At 38.7% G+C, this 20954-nt stretch overlaps 1 protein-coding gene across 1 annotated transcript; it reads right to left on the reverse strand.

Annotated features, from left to right (window-relative positions):
* Positions 1-97: 97 nt before the first annotated feature.
* On the reverse strand, positions 98-20803 carry C1H18orf63 (chromosome 1 C18orf63 homolog). The gene is made up of 15 exons (XM_054646858.2): positions 18488-20803; positions 17313-17482; positions 16584-16662; positions 15109-15165; positions 13677-13788; positions 13078-13119; positions 12044-12120; positions 10571-10680; positions 9847-9943; positions 9664-9749; positions 8920-9103; positions 6431-7507; positions 5320-5436; positions 3679-3766; positions 98-839 (listed from the first exon to the last, which is right to left on the reverse strand). Exons 1-14 carry the CDS (start codon positions 18503-18505, stop codon positions 3710-3712), a joined length of 2283 nt encoding a protein of 760 aa, XP_054502833.2. The 5' UTR covers positions 18506-20803; the 3' UTR covers positions 98-839; positions 3679-3709.
* Between the last annotated feature and the right edge of the window lie 151 nt (positions 20804-20954).

Here is a 20954-nt window from a genome sequence, read left to right on the forward strand (position 1 = left end):
CAAAAAATAATGAAGCTTGAGCCAAATTCAGCCTTTAAATGACTTCTGTAGGAATAAAATTGTTTATTTTTCAATCATTTGACTTGACAAGGAAAACTTATTTGGGAATGTTTTATTGATGAGTCAAACTGTCCCAGACACTGTAACAAAGAATTAAATATTTTATCTTTAAAAACCCAACTAGAAACAACAATATAATTTGGAAGAATGATTAACTGTGTAAGCAAGTAGCAGGACATACAAAAAGGGATTAAAAAACTAAACAATTTAGTCAAATTTTCAAATGCATTAGAGGCTTATTAACCTGAACTGTCTGAAGAAGTTGATGACACATGGATTCACTTGACTGTATTTAACCCTCAAATTTTCTTCCAGCTACCAATGACAAACAGCAAAATACACAAAATTCAGAGATTCTCAAGTATGTTACTGACATCTTGGGAAACTGAATGGAGGAAAACATAGAAAAAGTCTACATCATAGAAGAAAACACAAGACAACTAAGAACTCTATGGCTAATATGAAGGAAAAAATATTGCTGCATTCCCACATCTATATTTGCATTCTGTTTACAAAGTTTGGGTTCAGGGCATTCAAATTAAATGTCTGCATTTCTACACAGAACAAGAAAGAATTCTCTCCATCATAAATATGTGGTATTATGCACATATATGTACAAAGGATATTTATCCTTTCTCTTAGATCTTGGCTTTTTAAATTTAAAGCCCTCAAAATATCAGTCAGTTGCAGTGTTGGAAGAAGCAACTTCTGTTGCAGAAGTCTATTCACACCTTCTTAACCTTTGGCTGAGGTCAGGCAGCTAAACCACATTCTTAGCTCTACAAGGAAGTAAGAGATGGAATCTTTAAGATACCATTCCTTAGCATTTATAAATGGTCAACCATGCAATAAATTAAGTACTAACCTGAATCAATCCCATAGAAATGGAAAATGGAGAGGATAACAGAAAAAATATTACAATAGCAATTCTTTTTTGGGTACTTAGGTACCAACAACCTACTGATGTACACAGTCTAAAGGTCATTTCTGCTACTAGATTTGATTAGGATATTTTCCCCCATCATAAAAGAAATTGCTTTCTCATTGAAAGATTGAACATTTTCACAATCTTTTTTTAATGAAAACAAGTATTTTCACTACATAGGAAAGATATTATTTTAGCTACAATTTCACATGAAGAAAACATTTGAAAGATAGCTTTGTGGAAATTTCTGTAGAATAGCCTTCAAATTACAAGATAAATTCCTAAATGTTGATTTGAGGGATGCACTTTTTAGAAGAAACAGTCCAATAGCTCTCAGCCCAAAGCTGTTGAAAACTTTTTATATAATTCCAATGGTGTGGACCTCCTACCTTACTATTATATGCACACAACATCCTAACAATAATAGCAGCCAATACTTTCAGGTGAAATCCTGTTATTGTAATTGTCTGTGATGAATTTGTATCTTCTCATTTGCTAAATGAAATTTGGCAACTGAAACCAAAGGTCAGTAGTATCTCACTGCAATACAAGAGCAGAACAAGAGGGAGAGTTTTGCAGATCTGTGGAAAAAGCTTGGAAGCTTCAGAGCTGACATTTTTAATATGTCTGTTTTTCCACCAACAATTGTAATGCTGCAAATGCTTCTTTAAAAACATCTTTCTGTAGTAGTATGTGCTGTGCTTTGGAAGCTCTGCTCTTCTGATTAGTCTTTGAAAACAAATTTCCCTTTCACAGTAGTTTATGGCCTTGAAAATGATGGGGTGACTTTTATTAATAAAGAGCTAAGCATGGAGACTGTTAGTATAAGAATCAAATGTTCAGCTTCTTAAAATGTTAAATACTTCTCTCACATTGCTTTACTAACACACTCTAACAAAACAAAGAAAAAAATTAGGATTATGCTGTGATTTCCTGGACAAGTCAAGAGGCTGTGCAACTTGGCACATGAGTCATAAAAACTAACCCTTTTTGCAAGATAATTGTAAAAAATGGGGGATTTTTTCATGAATTATAGAACAAAGTCCTTCCTGCTGACTACATCACTGAATTCCAGTGTAAGGACTTCTCACACATAAATCTTGCTCCACAGTAAATTGGAAAACTCCAAGTAATTCCCAAGTGTTCAAATGAAAACATGCACTCTGAATGCATGTGTAGTAATACATAATGTAGGAATTTAGAGCACAGCTTTTCAGAATCAAAACTGTAGGCAAGAGTCCAACAGCAGAAGTTGTTTTAGCTCTAGTTTTCTTTTTAAATCATCAACACCAATGAAGACCCCTTACCAGTGGGATTCTTGGAAATCATATTTTAAACACTGTATGGAAAACACTGTTTTCTCTCAGGGGTTTAAGCATTATCTACCATGATCAACTTGATGCTGTGGCACTTAACTCATAAACAAAAATAAATCAGAGTATCAGAGTAAAAAAAAGTTCTGACCATTCACAGATACACCACTTCTGCTCATCAGTCCTCAGTGAAAGCCACAGACTTTGGAGCTGTGGATATCTGTGCTGATCACTAGAACAGATCACCTCTGAAGAAGGACCATGCCTGAACTGCCTGGCTTGAAGCAGGAGAGATTAAATGCTAAACCCAGGGATGGAATATGCTGAATACCAAAGTGTGAAGGTCAGAGATGAAAAGCTTCCATCCATACCAGAGACTTTCTTTAGGAAAAGCAGACAACTGATATATTTGTTCACTGGAGGAAATATATCTCAATAAGGAAATGAAGGACATGAAGTGCATCTCTGAGACAAAATGCACATTTGTCTACCTGTTATCACTTCCATTGAAGCTAAAGCCAGGTTAAAAGATGCACAGTTTATATTTTGCAGCTTTATTGCTCTGTCTTTCTATTTGCTTTGTATAATATACATTTTTTGTGCTGTTCTGTCTGTGTGACCATCTTGCTTCCATCAATATTTTAATCTGAATAAATATACTTCCATTTATCTCTGAAACAGTTAACTGTATTGGCTGTTCTTTCCTGTACCTTTTACTACTGATAACTTGTGATAGGCATTCGGTCCTTAAACCTGGTGAGCTTCTTTTACTATGTCTTAATGCAGTATTCTTGATATTCAAAGGAATGCTCAAAGGACAAACTTGTTTTATCCTGCAAGACTATTACTGACAACCACCCACAATGTGGGTTGAAATATCTTGTCACAGAACTAAATTTATTCCCTTTTTATGACAGACAATTTTGTCCTGTGATTAGATCTTGGCAACACGAGAACATTTAGCCACATTTCTTGTAATGATATCAAATAATATACACAGCTCCACTTTAATAGTTTTTGGTTTTAACTTCGACTCAGATTCAAGGGAAACTTTGAAGCCCAAAAACCAGGCTTATTTTAGTCTGAGAGAAAAATGAGCCACTGAAGGCACAAATTTATGTCAAATTCTAAGTTTTAGTAAATACAAAATGCCTTTTTTAAGCATTGTTTGTTTCACAAAAAAAAGCACAATTTGCTAGCATTCTTTGCAATTTAGTTACCTCAGTTATCTCATCAGTTTGCTCTAGAAGCCATTTCTATAGTAAAGTGATTCTTTTGTAGACAGCTGATATCATCATGAGCCAAAAGCACAGGGACTATTACAGACATAGTGATATTATTTTAATAAAGGAAAATATTTTAAATGTCTAATAAACATACCCAGAGTTTTCTTTCAATGCTCCAGAACACCTTAAGTAGAAGTTTTACTTCTTTTGGCTCTCTTTAACTTTGAATAACCTTCTTCTTTCTGCTTACAAAACCAAGACAAACAGAAAAGGGCAAAAGCCAATAAAGCAAATGAAGCAGCAATACTAAGCTAAAAGTTCAACTAAAAAATTTGTTTCTGAGTGAAATGCTTAGTTGAGTAAGAAGCAATTAATAAAAGTTTCTGTTTTCCAATATAAATAATTTGAAGTATGTTTATAAGTACAATGGCTAAATAATTAGGACCACAGCTACTTTGAAAATACCCTTTACATGCTGGTAACCATGACTATCAAAACCAGCTATCATTTCTGATGATCAGTAATGACAAAGGCTTATTCTTCAGAGATGTGTTTACCATTGTCCCCAGTTAGCACCATCATATTTTAATCTGGGGACAGGAAGAATCAGCCTAATGAGCACCAGAGAGTCCATCCCAATGCCAATTAACAGATAAGTCTCTTTCCTATTCCTGACACACCAATGAAATTTCCTGAGAACTGTGCATCCACCTCTCTTGAATCCAGCAGTGGCAGCACTGCAGTGGCAGCATGGCAGTGAGAACTTGCTGTGTCCTGACACTTCCCAGAAGTATCTTGCAGGGCTCAGGCAGGTACCTGTGCTACTCAGAGCCTGCCTGGAGAGTGAGGAATGCACAGGGCACTTGTGACTCCTGCCTAGGACAGGGCAGTGCCCCTTCCCCATTCCAACAGTGCTGCCAGAGCAGTTACAAGCTTTCCATGCTCACAAGCCCTGGTGTGTCTGAGTCGTTCCCAGCAGCAGGCAAAGGACTCCATTTTGTATTGTGGTGAAAGTCTCCCCTCAATACCCAGACCCCTGGGGTTGTTATTCCTATAAACAGCTATCTTTAGTTGCTGGTTTTCTTCTCTTTGTGAGAGTGACTCTACTGCTGTAGCACTGCAGTGCTGGGCCTGTAAGCACTGACTCAGTTGTGGCCCTGTGGAAGGGCCTTTCCCAGCTGCAGTTGTGTGGGGCCAGCTCAGAGCAGCTGGGCTGGTTCTTCCCACACAGACTCCTCTTTTCCCTGCAGCAGCTCCAGCTCTGGGGTGTGTGTTCCTGCAGCAGGCCCCTGGGGTTGCTGCACTGGCCTTTTCTGATCTGCACGGATAGCACAGGCTGTGTTCCTTTAATTACAGCTAAAATGTCCAGAATTGCCTTGTACTTGGCTTTAAAAGCATAACAAAACAAAAAGTCATTTCTACAGAATGTTGCTAAATTCAGGCCCTTGAGATGAAAATCTCACAGAGCCACTGAGAATGCCCAGAGTTATATTAGGCAGTATAGGACTTTGAGAAAATCTACTTCAGAAACAGTAACATGATTAAACATTTCAGTAGCATCTTTTGCTGGAGACAAACATTTAAAAGGAACTCTTCAAGTGACAGTATCATACCTGATGGTTACTGTTACTTTTATCCTGGTTAAGGTTAATTTCATCCAGAGAGGTCAGTAAGATTTCTTAGCCTGCCCATTTTAATTGGAACATACTAAAAATGTTTAAATATCTTTTCTGTCCCTTAATTCACGTCCTTCTGGACAGGATTAAGGAGTCTGTGTGTGTGTAGGGGGGGTTACCTGTCTTCTTCTGGCACAACTTTTCTTTACAGATGCTTCCATGTTGCTCTCCTTGACTGGCAAAGTTGGTTTTGAGGTCAGTGTTTCACATGTCAGATACTTGTTCCCTGTAAACATCTAAAAGTACAAAGTTTATACCTTCATTAGAAAAACACCCCACAACATTTTGAACAAGATCTCTAACTTCTGAAATTACCTGCTTTTTCAAAAGGTGCCCTCATCACACAAAGCTGAGATAACCCACCAAATTACATTGTATAGATGAAAAACATGATAAGCCCAAGATATTTCATCCATGTACCCAATATATGGAATATCACCCTCATAAAAATTGCACTAAAATCAGCTAAACTATTTATTTAATTGAAATGCAGGGAGAAGCACAGAAAAATAAGGTGGTAAAGTACTTCTAGCTGTCACCTAATCATAACTTTTACCCAAAATAGAGCTAACTTCCAAGATAGATCACCTTGTTTTGGGTCCCATCCAGTCAAGTTCTGAGAATATGGAAGGCTAACAAACCCAAAAACCTCCCTCTGTAACTTGTTCTAGTAGCTGACTAGTTGCTCTCACACTGACGATATTTTCCTCATGTCCAGTGGGATTTTTTTCCTGTTGCAACTTGTGCTTTTTGTGAAACTGTAATTAAACTTGTATTTACAAAACTTCCATGTCTGTCTAGTAGCACAATGCCTTACACACAACTGCTGTCAGCACTAGACAATTGATGAGGTTTGAGATTCCATCCATGAGAAAGGAATTATTCCATTAACATGCTTTTATGTGGAGAGAGACTGAATATCAAAAAAAAGGTCACCATGTTAACCTCACACAGACCTGGATAAACTGTCTAAAACAAAGGAAAACTAATTACCCCATCATAAAAGTCTCAAATTAAAGAAGTGTTTCTTTCACAATACACGGTAAATCATCTTCCCTTTCAGAAAAAACAAATGCAGCAGTGGCTGAAAACATTAAGTTATATGGTAGAATTTTAGAAAACTATATTGAGAATGATGGTAGAACATGATGAAAGTCATGCTCTTTATTGCTTAACATTGTTTTTGAATTTGTGAGAAGCAGTGAGAATGAGCCCTGCTCTTTACTCTACCTGTTCAAAGTTAGGTTTGGAATGGTGACTGGTTGTCTCAGCAGTGCAGTCCTTAGAGTGGCACGCTGCTTTGTTTTCTTCACTTTTGGCCATGCACACTGTATCTTTGAAGACAGATTCATGAATATTTAACCCAGCTCCTTTATTTGATCTCTTTGTTTGTTGCAGTGACAAACTGGAATTTGTCATTTCACTGTCTAATTTACAAATCTGCAAACGCATTTCTGTTGACTGGTGTTGTTTCTCAAGAAATTGAGCAGTATTTTGACTTGTAAACTTTTTCCCCTTTCTTGTATTTGAAATAGAAGATTCATGTGTATTCAGACATGGACTGGAGTTTGATTTCTGAAGCACTGGCCCAACATTCTTAAGAAAGAATGGAGAATTTGTCTTTTTGTGATTGACTTCACTTGGACTCCCACCTGAAGCTGAGTTTTCAGAAAAATCAGAATTAGCCATTTGTCCACTAGACTGGGTTTTCCATTGGAATATGGGTGCACCATGTTTTGTGTGTGTCTTCATGTTCTTTACCTGAAGCATGCTGCTGTCAGTAGGAGTTTTGACTGGTATATTTTGAATGTGTTTGAAAACCTGAGTTATGCTGGATTTGTGCACAGACAGCATAGAACACGAAACACCCACACTTTTCATTGGTGAATGCCTTTCAGCACTTTCCTTTTTCTTCCTATCTGTTTGATTTGTGATCTTTCCATTCATTTGCATCAACTTTCCTTTGAAAATTGGTATAATTTTGCTGACTTTTGGGAGTGTGGATTCAAAGGCTGAGTTTACAGGTGTTCCTAAAGATTTTGCAGAAGGTAACTCTGGTACGCCTGGTATTTGCTTATTGCTCATTGATTTCTCTGTTGCTTCAATGCTAACCCCTCCTGGACTCTCACTGCTACTCGAAAAACTCTGTGCTCCTGGCTCTTTGATCAAACGCTCCATCCAGTGGCTGTTTTCCGTACTGCACGATGAAGGAATTCCAGGCAAAGTGGGTTTTCTTGGAGGAGCCTGCGTTAGAGATACTACACAAACCATCTCACCGTCCAATTTCGTATGCTTAGGTTTTATTTCCTGCAACACATCAAGAGCTGCTAAATTGAATAAACTGGGTTTAACGGTCTGATAGTGCCACCTAATGCATTGTTATATGGCATCAACCTAATACACATCACAATATATAAGAATACAATTTTGTGGTTTGGATCAGAATTACTATCTTTTAAAACAATATTTAGCTGTCACTATAAATTAAGGGTTTTGTTTTTATCCTCCCCGAATTCTTTGTTTACAAACCATGCTAGAATATCATATTCCTCAGAAGGAAAGACTTAAATTACAGTAATTATCTTGGTTTAGTGCTTTCCAGCTGGATAATGTCTACCCCTTTTGAGGGGTTCTGCAGAGGGTTTGACTGACAGGGCTCCTCATCTCTTAAGACTTCTAAGAGCACCTGTATTCTGAGCAAAAGACAGTTTGGATGTCTATAAAAACTGCAGATGACACAGAGGACCCATTCTATCTTTGATCACTGGAGAGACGTAAACAGAAACTGCTTTCTGAAAGAGGATTATAGTATTTTGGAACCTCTGCAACTTCTGTCACTATTATTTGTTCAGAATTAATTACTTCATTTCTTCTTTAACACACTACTACCAAAGAAATTTGAGCCTTAGCCTCATCACAACCTCAAATTATATAGGAGTTTTGATTACTTGCCTCCTTTCCATCACCAGACATGGAGTAAACTTTACAGCTTGAGTGTTTTAAAATGCTTATGTCCACAGTCCTCTTTTTATTTTTAAATAAATTTTAATATTACTACTACTGCTAGTGATAATAATAATAGAATCATGAATAGTTTGGGTTGGAAGGGACCTAACAGATCATCCAGTTCCAGCCCCACTGCCATGGGCATAGATAACTTTGACCAGACCAGGTTGCTCAAAGCCCCATCCAGCATGGCCTCGAACATTTCCAGAGGTGGAGAATCCACATCTTTGGGCAACCTGTTCCAGTGCCTCACCCTCCTCACTGCAAAAATTTCTTCCTATATCTAATCTAAATCTACCCTCTGTGAGTTTAAAGCCATCTCTCCTTGTCCTATCATTACATGCTCTTGTAACAGTAAGAATTGTAATAATGTTACTGTTACTATTGTTGTCATTACTCTTGTTTTTATTATTATGGAAGAGATTTGAGAAAGGTCTGGATACCGAAATGTAAAAAAAAAAATCTACAGAATTGCAAACACTGATAGCAACTAATTAACACCAAGTCCATTTTTAAAATGTATTTATGTTAGTAACAACTTTACAATGGCAAATACTGTAGCTTTTACTTACATGATAATTAAAAGTTACAGGATTGATAGTTTGTTGTGAAAAGCATAGTTATGTGCTCTTACTGTGCTCTGAATATGATAAAGACCACTTCACACAATGAAAAAGTATGTGCCATTAGTATGTTTAGAAAGAAAGCCTTACATGCACTGAAGCCCTGGAGAGTTCCTTTTTAGCATAAAGTGCTTTACTTGTCATCTTTACTGGAAATCCACACAGCTGTGAAAAATTGCTCTTCATGTCACAAAGAAAAGAGTTCACTACACCTTCTGCATCTGTTCTGGGGAAGTACTGCACTGGCTGACTTCGGATGCAACTTAAAGGGTACCTGAGTAAGTGTTCAGGAATACATAACAAGTTTCTTTACATTTCTATAATTATTAATCATCTTTGTTGAGAAGAAAACATGAGTTTGCCTAAATGTTTTTTAAAATGGCGAGAAAAGCACTTAATTTCTTATGGGCCTGACGTTTATAAAGTTACAGGACTCCAGCACAATTATACCACACTAACCTATAACAGCAAAGATTACTCAATATAACTAACCCTTAGTCTAGTGTTTCCTGGGAGGAAAAATATCTTTAAAAGCAATTTTTGTTGGTCACATTTTTACACAATTTGACTTTCTTTTACACCACGCCCTTTTACATCACATTTAAAGTGGCATTATCACATTTATGGAAGCCATGAAGCAAATTGTTCTGTTTGACTTCCTATTATTCAATACTGGGACAGAGATATTTTGTTTCAATTTGCCTATTAAAACACTTCTCTACTGACTACTGTGAAATTATGAAAGAAGGAAATGTGGCACACTCAAAAATGAAAAGCAGAGCTTTGCTAGAAGTGTAGGAGAGGAAATGTGACAAATATATTATGAAAGGATACGTGAAGAACCTTTCCCCTATTGGTTTGAAGTAAACACTCAAGTATGTTTTTGTCTCTTCAAGATCCTCAGGAAGAATATATCCATACTTAGATAAACCAAATAAAAACAGGTATTACAAGGACAAACTCAATAGGCAAACAAAAAAGGGAGGGAAAAATGAAAGCAGTGTGTGTGTTTCTTACCAGACTCTTCCAGTGCATCTGAAAATCCTTATACGAACGGAAAGGAGATTCTGGAGGAATTATGTGGCTGATGTTTATGATCTGACCCATTTTCATGCTGTGCACAGGTAAAGAAGGGATGCTTAGAAAGGGTGTCATAAAATCCAGTTTAAAATATACTGGCCTTTTGGGGAGAAAAAAATCTTATTTTTGGCAAAGTACTTAGAGATTATGTTTTGAGGACTAATACCTTTAGCTCATAAGTTTATGACATAACAAAAGCAATATTTCCTGAAGTATGGTAAAGAATAAAGTGACAATTACAAGTGACATTTCTCTTCAACACTCGCTAGCAGTGAATGCAGAACAAAAGCAAATACTTCTCTTTTATTTAATGATGAAAAATCTTAGGTAAAAATAGAGGTAGTTCATTGCAAAGATGGAAACATTTTTTCTTTAAATTGACTTTCTGCTAAAATTGTATTTCAGAAAAAACGATGCTCTTGCTTACCATAAAAGCAGCCAAAGACTAGTAAAATTAAAATAGTATTTAACTGTGTAATTTATGATTTGTTGATTAATTTTTCTTATTTTCCATAAGAATGAGATAATAAAAGCAACAAATTCCTGACTTTAAAACAGACTGTAAACAGAAGTGTTCTTATCACTAGCATCAAATTCACAATTTGTAGGGCAAACATTCTGAGAAATGTTTATTTCTGCTGAAATGTCAACAGATTCCTACCTTGGCAAAACATAGCACCAGTTACTTAATATGGAATGTTGCTGAATAACTGTGTTTTCATTGCTGTCAAACAGCTTTATGATGTTTGCTGAAATATCAAAATCTTCCAGCTTAAAACAGAAAAGAGAGTTTATTTGCAAATAATTCTACAGCAGTACAAATTTAAAATTTTCAAAAATAGTTGTGTATCATGATAGACTGAAACTTGATATATTATTATTCATCAGCTCTCACAGGTTGATTATTTCAGAAGGCATTCCCATCATCAAATTGCATGCTATCTTATGTTAGAGCCTACACTACTACAAACCATGCAAGTAAAAGGTTTAAAGTTTATTGAAATCAAAGAGATTTAAACTTTATTGTATGTTTATTTCAAGCTTCAATGCATGTTTTTAAAAAGTTCAAATCAGATACTTATGCTTGACATTCTAGTAACTGTGTGTGTCACTTTGCCTAAACATGTGCAAGTGTCCAAGGAACAGAATTAATGGGACATGCAGTTTCATCCTCTGAGAAGTCAAAAAACACCACACTTTTTCACAATGTCAGAATTTGACTGTCATGGAACAATCAAAGACAGAAATTTCAGAAACATTTTATCTTTCTATTATCTATGAGGGTTTGCATTTATTCACTGAGAAGAGAATCTGGCCATTTCTGTTTTACAAAAGTATTGAAAGGATCAAACTGGTAATAAAGACATATCATGAGCTTTTCCATCACTGGTCTATATAATTTGGGAACTGGCTTCTTAGAGATAGCTTTAATATTTATGATGTCTCAAGCCAGTCACAGAAGAAACTATATTCTTCTATTTCAACAAAAAAAGAGCTTGGATCAGAAATATTTATTTTAGAAAAAAACAGCAAGCCTGACAAATACACCATGCACATATGGATATACTCACCACAGGTGGCATGGCTGTCAAAAAGGATAACAAGTTTTCAACCTCAACCATGATTTCTTGAACAATGTATAAATTAAACTTACAAGCAGCATAGTCCTGGCTGCTCCAAAATTCTGGAAGCTGCATAGAAATTAAGCAGATTCCATAATAACCATATAAAGGGACCTTGAACATGGTGCTGACAACTCACCTGCAGTTGCTCTGCTGTTACTCAAAAGTGTCTGTGTACAACAGTGTGACTGAAAGCTTTCTAGAAAACACTGCTAGAAGGAAATCTAGAGTCACAAAGACACTTCACTGCTACATTCTGTTAGTTTTTTGGAAAGCTCTCCTAGCCTTGAATCTGTTTTACAATGCTTGCTAGAATGCATCAATACAGATACAATATGGATGTTATATTGACTGCTATACTGTGTAGATAGTCAATGAATATGGTTAATGTCTCAATGCAATCAGAAATAAGCACTTCTATCCCCATCATGCTAACTGGAAGACACCTAACAGAAAAGAAGATTAAGATTAATAAAACAAACACAGTCATAGAAACTGTAACTGGCTTATACCTCGGGGGGTGGCAGCCGAATTGAGCAAGGCTCCACACTGATGCAAAGCTGTCTTTCTGACACATTGAGGTCTATAACTAAATTAAAAAAAAAAAAAAGCACAATACCCTGTTTTGAATTACAGCTCATCTCTTAGGCAGAAAGCTAACCCAAATATTTATTTAAGATAATTGTTAGTCAAAATGCTGTGTTTGAAAATCAAAAGGCTAGACTTTCTCAGCACAGAAATTGAATTAGGTGCATTTTAAGTGTGAAAAATAAAAATAATAATGAATTAGTGTCATACAGTAACTCAGAAACTCAAGTCTGGCTGTGCAACTGTGTGCTTGATCCTCATAACCTTGACAAACAAACACCCATTTACAAAGCAAATGTAGTTCATATAACCATTTGCTGCACTGAGTCATTCAGCACAGTATTTTCCATCCAGGAGCTGTCAATAGCAAAGATTAAATGAGCAAGGCAAGCATTTACAGACACACCTCTAGAACTTTCACTCAGCTACAAGTTTTTCAACACATATCTCTGCTACTAACTTAGGCTCCAATATCACCAAATGTAATCTTTAACTTTTATACTGGAATAAAAGTACTACTTTTTAATTTTTGCAATAGCTAACCAGCATGCTTTGTGATTTCATTTTTGTGAGCAGCAAACAGTACATACTGGACAGTCACCATACCCCATTTTCCTATCTATTATTATGGAACTTTCATACCACTTGCAAGACTCATAATTTAAGGCAAGTGCAATATTTAACTGCAATAATTATAACTTTGAAATGACAAATGTCAGTCTATGGCTGTAGATTAATACTATGAAAATTATCTTTGTGAGTAATTTTTCAAAGGTTCAGTTGAGCTGACAACTATTACAGACAGAACATTACCTGCCACCAAGAGTGTTTTGACAGAAGTTATTTCAGAATGAAAACCAAAGACCCTGTGCTGGTAATACCAAGATTGTGGCAGTAGGAAAGTGCTTAACTTTACCTTGCTCTCTCAACTTTACCATTAACAGAATATTGTACTTACCAACAGCATTTTGCCTTCCTGAATGAGACAAAAAGTCTTTCCCTTAATAAATAGAATAGACAGACATTATTTTCTAAACCATATGTCTTTTTTTACTGGGAAAAAAAGGAGAAATCACACAGTTTTATTTGTGTCTATCACAAATGCTGAAAGTGTGTTCCTTTTAAGGAGATAAAATCCCCTATATCAATTAACTTTTCACTGATTCATTAACATCTATAAGAAAAAGAGATATGTAAAGGTATATTAGTGGGCAGCAATCTATACATCACTTTTTCCTCTTAACCCTCTGCTTCCAACAATATTTGGTTTCATCTGGTACACTGCATTCAGTTGACATAATTATTTGATCTATTACAAAGATAAGGAAGGAAATGAAAAGGTGAATGGAATGTCCATTCAGAACATTAACTTGTGTCATTCAACTTGGATAAAAAACAATAAAAGTGCAAATAAAGAAAAAAGGTAATAGGATAAAGGAATGGAACAATTTATTATAATGAATGAAATAATTATGGAATTTAAATGATGGAAAATAAATGCTACAATAAAGAACCAAAAACTAAATGCTCAATCCCTGACCCAAGTGAGTCAAATACCTTGCACCAAGAGATGACCAGCCTTGTTCCATCTGGGTGCAAGCCTGGCTGTAAGTGTGTAGGAGAGACAGGTTTGGAGAAGGGCTGGAGTAACTGTTTGTGGCGCTTCCAGCTAATAACAACAGGGACAAAAAGAAACAAACATTTTTAATAATTTAACAAATATTTTTAAAGGCCTCAGTCAAAATTTAAGCAAATATACTCCTACTTCATCTTGGAGCCAAATCCTAGTAAGTGCCACACATACTTAGCTTTCATCTGCTTTGCTTCAAGAGGAAGGTAGCACAGTATTTGATGTATTGGATTTCATGCGCCATTAACGTGAGGTGCACAACAGTTCCTAGAATGCTTTCACAGGGCTGATAATAGACCTGGGGAAAAGATTAATTGAACCCTCTGGAGTACTTTACTAGATATGCAACTCCCTCCAGGCAATAGGCACAACATCCAAAGCTGACATTACCTCTGCTGTCAGAGTCAAGACCAGGACATTTTCTGGCAATCACAGTAGATAAATGCAGCTTTGCTCACCCAACAGCTCTACTTCCCTGCCTGTGCTGAAGAGCTTTCTCTTGACCATCAGCATTAGGCAAGAAACTAACTACAGCAGGCTAAAAAGAGTTAAGTAATACACCTCCAGAGGGATGTTTCTAAAGAATCTTGCAAGGAACTGTTTGGTGTTGAGAAACCTAACAATGACAGATCACCTGCACATATCAACATAAAGCAGTTCTGTAAGGTAAGCATATTTGAACAGTGTATATCTTACTAATCTGCATATGCATTTGCACTTCTTGGAACAAATGAAGATACACCCAGCTGATTGTACAAATGAATTATGAGAGCTACTGGCTTTGATTACAATCAGTCTTCTGACTCACCAATTTTAGTGCATCCACACGAACATTCATAAACCCCATAGATGTTGCATACTAAAAGATTGCAAATCATAAGCATAATGGTCTAAAAATATATCAGCTGTTAAACTCAGGGGTTCCATTTCTTCTCTATGCTTTTGTTTTGTTTCTCTGAGACTGTCCTGTGCAGGCTGGGTAAACCCAAAGGTGAGTGGGGAGACAGTTCAGCTGCCTGAACATTCCCACTGGATGAAGGGCATGACACCAGCAGGAGAGATGCAGGTCTGTGGCCCAAAGATTGTCTCGAGGTCAGTCCCCAGTGCCTCTGAGCAGGAGCAGGATGCCACTGCAGCAGAGAAATCTAGAGGTATTGCTCACAAACTTCTAAAAGCCATTCAGTCTGATGAAGTATATTCACCATGCCACCATTCATAGGACACATTTTGTCTTAGTAACCCTGAAACTGGGCCTCTGTAGTGCAAACTGCAGGGCCTATGAAAAATACTCATCTCTGGCAACAGCAATTGCAGACAAGTGTAACAGCCTAGAGAACTGTGTCATATTTCAGCACTTACAGTAGCTCCGTGTCTCTCTGCATAGGCTTGACATATTCCTGATTCATAAAATGGTAGCTAGAAGTAACAATAAAAAAATAAATCAAGGGTTTGGCATTAAGCATAATTTAAATTCTGGTACAACAGTGACTTTGCCTTTGAAAATCATGCAAGGGAATAGTTAGCAAACACTTTATCCTGTGTTTTAAAGGAGAAAACTAAAATAAGCTCAGGCATTTGTCATAATGTCATATCATTTCTAGCTAAAGATACAGTCATAAGCAAGACAGGTGAGCCAAAGACTGCCCAAAACAAAGCTGCAGAACTCTGCACCTGCTTCTCTCCGTGTGAACTGGGTAGTACCTTACCAATTGAGTCCATTGCATCCCACAGACTGGTTTGCCATCTGAAAAGGCCATTTCATCAAAAAAAGAAAGGACTTAAGCTGTCCTACACCATTAATGAACAAAGAAAGAAGTCTGTTTTAAATGAAATATTTTTCCTTATCCTTGATCCTCAAACAAAACACTTCTTAGAGAAACATAACATGCATGTGTGACAAATACAATCGACCCCTAGCCATACTTTGGTGCTGACTGACCAAGAAGCAACAAGATCACGTCCTTGGGACGAACTTGCAAGCTGGAAAGTCCCTGGCTCATCTACAGGGGAGTGAAGGTGTCTTGAAAAATATCTCAAAATGTGTTTTTGAAACCCGAAAGTACAAGATAACCAAAGTACAGAGAGAGCTGTCAGCACTAAATCAGAGACACCTGTCTCACCTATACTATTGATTAGGATCCAATTACTTCACTCTTTAAATATTAAAATCAGGATAGGCTCAATCTGAGCACTTCCTGAATGCCAGACTGTACGACAGCTGGCCTGCATGGCAGGTTTGAGCAGGGACTCCTCTCAAGTTTAGAGATTCCATACTGGAAATTAAGAGAACCTTCCTTACAAAACGTCAAGAGACCCCTTACCTGCGACCTGCAGTAAGTGACTGAAAGCATGCTGAATTCATGCTATGAAGAATTACTAATCCATGCAGATACTCAGATACTATAAACATTGTAGGGATAATCCCATTAGGCATGAACTGCTGACCAACTCTGAGACAAAGATTGGGTACAGCCACACATAGGCTCCAAAAAGGAATTCCAAAAAGGGATCCACTCTGAACCTCATGTCTCCACACGAGGGCCCTCTTTACCCTTTGCACCTCCGGTCTCTCTATGAGTCATTCTAACTCAGTTTTCCTTTTCATGGCTCCTCCATGTGTCATTATTAAGGTAAACCTTGGCATCAAACTTCCTGAACCTTGTCAGAACACTGTTAAAACTTTGGTAAATTCCACCACACCCATCAAACTCTGTCAAATTATTATTTTACCTCAATAAAACATAGTGCTGCTTCTCTCTTTTGAGTGATGTGCACTCTGCTCACCTGCAGAGCAGTCTGTAACTACAGATACTTATTTACACAGTGATACTGACCGCCATCACAACTGAAATTTGATTCAGTGTCCCCATAACAGGTGCAGAAAGGATCTCTTGGTACAGGAATAATAATTGTCTACGAAAGAGGTGAGAAAGAAATTAAAAATATTATTTTCTCTGCTTAAATTTATTTTCTCTTGTAAACAGAATACGTTCCACTTTTAATCAGTTTCCATTGGTTCAGTACAATAAATTGGATTAGTCCAAGTTACTTGCTCTGGATGACCCACAATGGTCTAACACAAAGATTAAAGGGCTTTGGCACACAAATGGAGCTCTCCAAAAGTGTTCCTTTTGGCAGAATTTCTCATTTCTCCCCTTTTCTTTTAAAGGGAATAACATAATGCTTGGTGAATGCTAAGGAGCCTTACATCAGCTTTCCAAATAGTCTTTTCACTTAGTCACAACTACATGAAGCATCCCAGCTTTGCAGGTAAACACAGATTCATTTTAACCGTTTATTAATTTGAAGTATGCATATTCTTTAGTTTTAGCCTGTGAAATTTAAAACATAATAGAAATTTTGGTTTTGTTCCCCAACATAAAGCAAGTCCCCTGCCCAAGGAAAAAAAAAAAAGCTATTTTTTTTCCAGTACAAAATGGTACTGTTTGCCAGTGATAAGAATTTTGCTGATTTTATTACAGTAAATTCTAGTACGGCTAATAAAATATTTGAATAATAACCACTAGCAGCTTCTGGAAAAAATAGCCCTCAAAACTCTTTACCTGCAAGTCTTTATCTGTGTACTCCTTGTCTCAGTTTCTGGTATCTGAGAACTCAGTGTTACTGTAGCAGCACAGAGTTTTTGCAGCTCAGGCAGACTGACAAAGAACAGAGGCTGGTGTCTGGTGCTATTCATGGTATGTTGCTGATTGCCCCCAAGCAGCACTTGGGTCTTAAAATAAAAAAAAAAAAAAAAATTTTGTAAGGCAGGTGTTTGTTTACAGAACTTTATATGTTATTAGGTAAATGAGTAATCAATTCTCTTTTGATTAAGAATATAGAGAAAATATAAATTGGTCAACTAAAACAGCTGAATATCCTTTTTGTATATGTAAGGCATTATACTTGAAAAAATAATTATTTGCAAGAGCCAAAATATTCAAAGTAATAAAAGGACAAAAGAATGCAGAGTACATGTATGATCCTTTCCATACTAGCTGAGGACATGCAATGGAACTCTATCATTTTTGGAACTTCCTAAAAACCACCAAAAAGAACCCAAAGAATCAGAATTTCAGACTAAGACTATGATTATTTGATGCAGTACTAACAAATTACATGTGAATAGGAATAACATTAATTCATATTACCCATCTTGTTGAGTGCCTGTGGTGTGCTCCTTTGCCCTGCAGCACAGGCCGGGCTCAGTGTAATGAGGTAGAACATTCATGACAAAAAAAAAATCTAACATTTCATTACTTGAAGAAAAATACACCCTTTAACTGTATCACCTTTTTCAATCAAAGTCTTTCAAAGAAAGACAGGTAGTTAGAAAGCCAGGAACAAACACTGCACACCAGAAAAAGCTGGTTTTTATATTAAAAGCTGGTTTTTATAGTATATTTATATTTCCCCCTTCTCCAAACCCTAAAACAATTTTAGGAAATGGTCTCACTGGCACAGTGAGGACAGGAATAAATATTTTGATCCTAAATTTTGTGAACTCACCAGGTATTCAACTGAAAAGCAATTTTGTAAATTCTGATAAAACAATTATGAACTGGAATCATATTTTGAGGAACAATGTCAAAAATAACTTTGCTGTTCTGATTTTCCTTTGCTTTCTTTACAGCGTAACACTTCAAACAGATTAACCTCCGTCATATCCAAGAAAAATCACAAGGTGAGTGTTTTATAACTGTCATTTAAAAGAAAATAATGCTTTCTTATTTCTTACCCTTAAAGGAAAACACATTTCAATGTTTTTCAGCAGTCACGAAAAGCAGGGTTTTTTTAAAATGCCAGCCAAGACTATCACTTCATCAGAGAATTCCAAAAGGTACACCTCAAGGGAAAGTTCAATTTAAAAAAAAAAAAAAAAGAGAGAGAAAAAAATCTTGTCTTTTTGCAACCATGGAAAGGAAAGTCTGAGTCCGAGGCTTTCATAATGTTTATTGGGGATTTTTGTGGCAGAGATGTTGTAAAACACATGCTGCAATGTTCCAGTGCCCTGCTTGCTGCTTGAGGATAACTCCCCCGTGGGAACAATTTGCTGTATTAAGCCTAAGTTAAATCTTCTCAGACATCTTAAAAGCTAATGGGACAGAGTGCTTGCAAAAGACTTCTCCCTTCAGGGGAGAGGATAAAGAGAAAAGCAGCAGTTAACACAGAGCTGCCAGTTAAGAAAGAGCTACATAAATCATGGGAAATGAGCACAACCGCCCTCGGTTCGAGGGGACTTTACGTGTGTGGGAGAAATGGGACCTTTACGTGCCAATAATCACAGCACGTGAACTTGAAACCTGAGCTCCTGCTAAGCTGAAGGGAGCATCAGTCAGGGAGCGGCTATCCCTGTCTCTTCTGTCTGAACAGGCAACGAAATCCCAGAGCTCGGCAGCGCTGTTTGCAATTTTCAGTAACAACCTGGAGTCGGAATGAAGAACCTCCTTATCAAAGCTGGGAAGAACACCAATCTGAGGGAGAGTAGCTACTCTTACTGTCAGGCTGACTGAAAGTTGAGGCAGGATCTGAAGATGGTGGTGACAATCCATGAAATACAAAGCTGTCCTGCACTCAGGCTCAGGGTGCAGAAGTTAAGCACCAGCTCTCAGGAAGGGTGACAGGTCACACTGGGGAAGTCTTATGCTACAAAAAAAAAAAAAAATCCCCCCACAAATCCAGCCTATAATCACGCCTGAGTGTGTCCATGGGGCTATTGCTGCTGAGGCACCCAAATTGTGCATGGATGTGACATGGGGATGTGGAGCCTGAAATACAGACAAAGCCATCGGACACATCTGAGACCAGAGTAAAGGAAACATATTTTACCTCGGCCGAAACTGCAGGAAACAGGATGCTGGATTGGTGACAGAGCCTCCCCGAGAGAAGGGGAAGGCACTGCACCCTGTGCCCTCAGCCCACCTGGCAGCGAAGCAGGGCAGTGCCACGGGGAAGCCTCGCTCCAAACCCCGCGGAGCGAACTCTCCCAAGGCGGGGCGAGGGACTCGCGCGGCGGCCGGGAGGTTTCGAGGAGCTGTGAGGAAGCGCCTGTGGCAGGGGCGCTCCCGCCGGGATCGCCTCACGGGCTGCGCGGGAAAAGCGGCGCTTCCCGCCTTCGGGCACTACTGCCTGCCGGGATCAGCGAGGGTGTGTGACGTCCCGGGCAGCCCCTGCCTGCTGGGACACCGGCAGGAGAGGGCAGGGTGATCGGGCGGGTGCTGTGACTGCCGGCCAGAGCCCCGGCAGAGCCCCGGTGTGTCCCGGTGTAACTCAGCCCGCGCCCGGCGCTACGTGTGCCCATGGCAAAGGCGCTTTAGCCGGGCACAGGCAGCTCTTGGCCGAGCCGGGGCGCCAGCCGGCTTTACCACAGCGGAACCAGGATAATTCAGCTTAGATGTTAGGGAAAAAAATCTTTACTGAGAGGGTGCTGAGGCACTGGAACAGGCTGCCCGGGGAGCCTGAATCACAGATTCTTATGGTTGGAAGGCACCTCTGGAGATCATCTAGTCCAACTCCCCTGCAAGGCAGGGTCACCTGGAGCAGGCTTCACAGGAACACGTCCAGGTCTGTTTTGAATGTCTCCAAAGAGAGGGACTCCACGACCTCCCCGGGCAGCCCCGACCGGCCCATTTCTGCCACTCTCAATGTAAACGTCTTGACGTTAAGGTGAAACTTCTTGTTTTTTAGTTTACGGCCATTGCTCCTCGTCCTGTCTCACTGAAAAGAGTCTGATAGCTCCCTGTGTCTCTTCCCATAAGAAGTGCTGTAGACTCCTAAACATCTTTAGGAGTACACTCTCCAGCAGTTCCTTATCTTTCTTGTACTGGAAGTGTTCAAGGCCAGGCTGGATCGGACTCTGAACAATCTCGTCGAGTGGTGCCCATATCAGGGAATAGGAACTAGATGACCGAGAAGGTCCCTTCCAACCTAAACTATTTCAATGCGGTTCTACATTGCAAGTCGGCGATTAGCTCGTCGCAGCGCACACTGGCAGCCCCGCAGCTCGCCGCTGCAAAAGGCGGCGAACGCTGGGGTGAGCACCCCAGGAAGTGGAGAGTAGAGAAGCTGCGACTGCAGCGCCCGGCACCGGGGGAGCCCCGACGGCGGCCAGCGGGGCTGACCCGGCACCGCCCCCGCCCCGCCCCGCCCCGCCCGCCACCGGCCGGTCACGTGGGACGGCGGGGAGGCGGGAGAAGGCGGGGCAC

The sequence above is a fragment of the Agelaius phoeniceus genome, chromosome 1, assembly GCF_051311805.1.
Source record: "Agelaius phoeniceus isolate bAgePho1 chromosome 1, bAgePho1.hap1, whole genome shotgun sequence".
Lineage (NCBI taxonomy): Eukaryota > Metazoa > Chordata > Aves > Passeriformes > Icteridae > Agelaius > Agelaius phoeniceus.

Coding starts and splice junctions, on each gene's coding strand:
- C1H18orf63 (XM_054646858.2), bottom strand. Junction 15,166..16,583: donor AAATTTCAGTTGTGATGGCG/GTCAGTATCACT, acceptor TGTTACTTCTAG/CTACCATTTTATGAATCAGG. Junction 9,104..9,663: donor ATAGGGGAAAGGTTCTTCAC/GTATCCTTTCAT, acceptor ACACTTACTCAG/GTACCCTTTAAGTTGCATCC.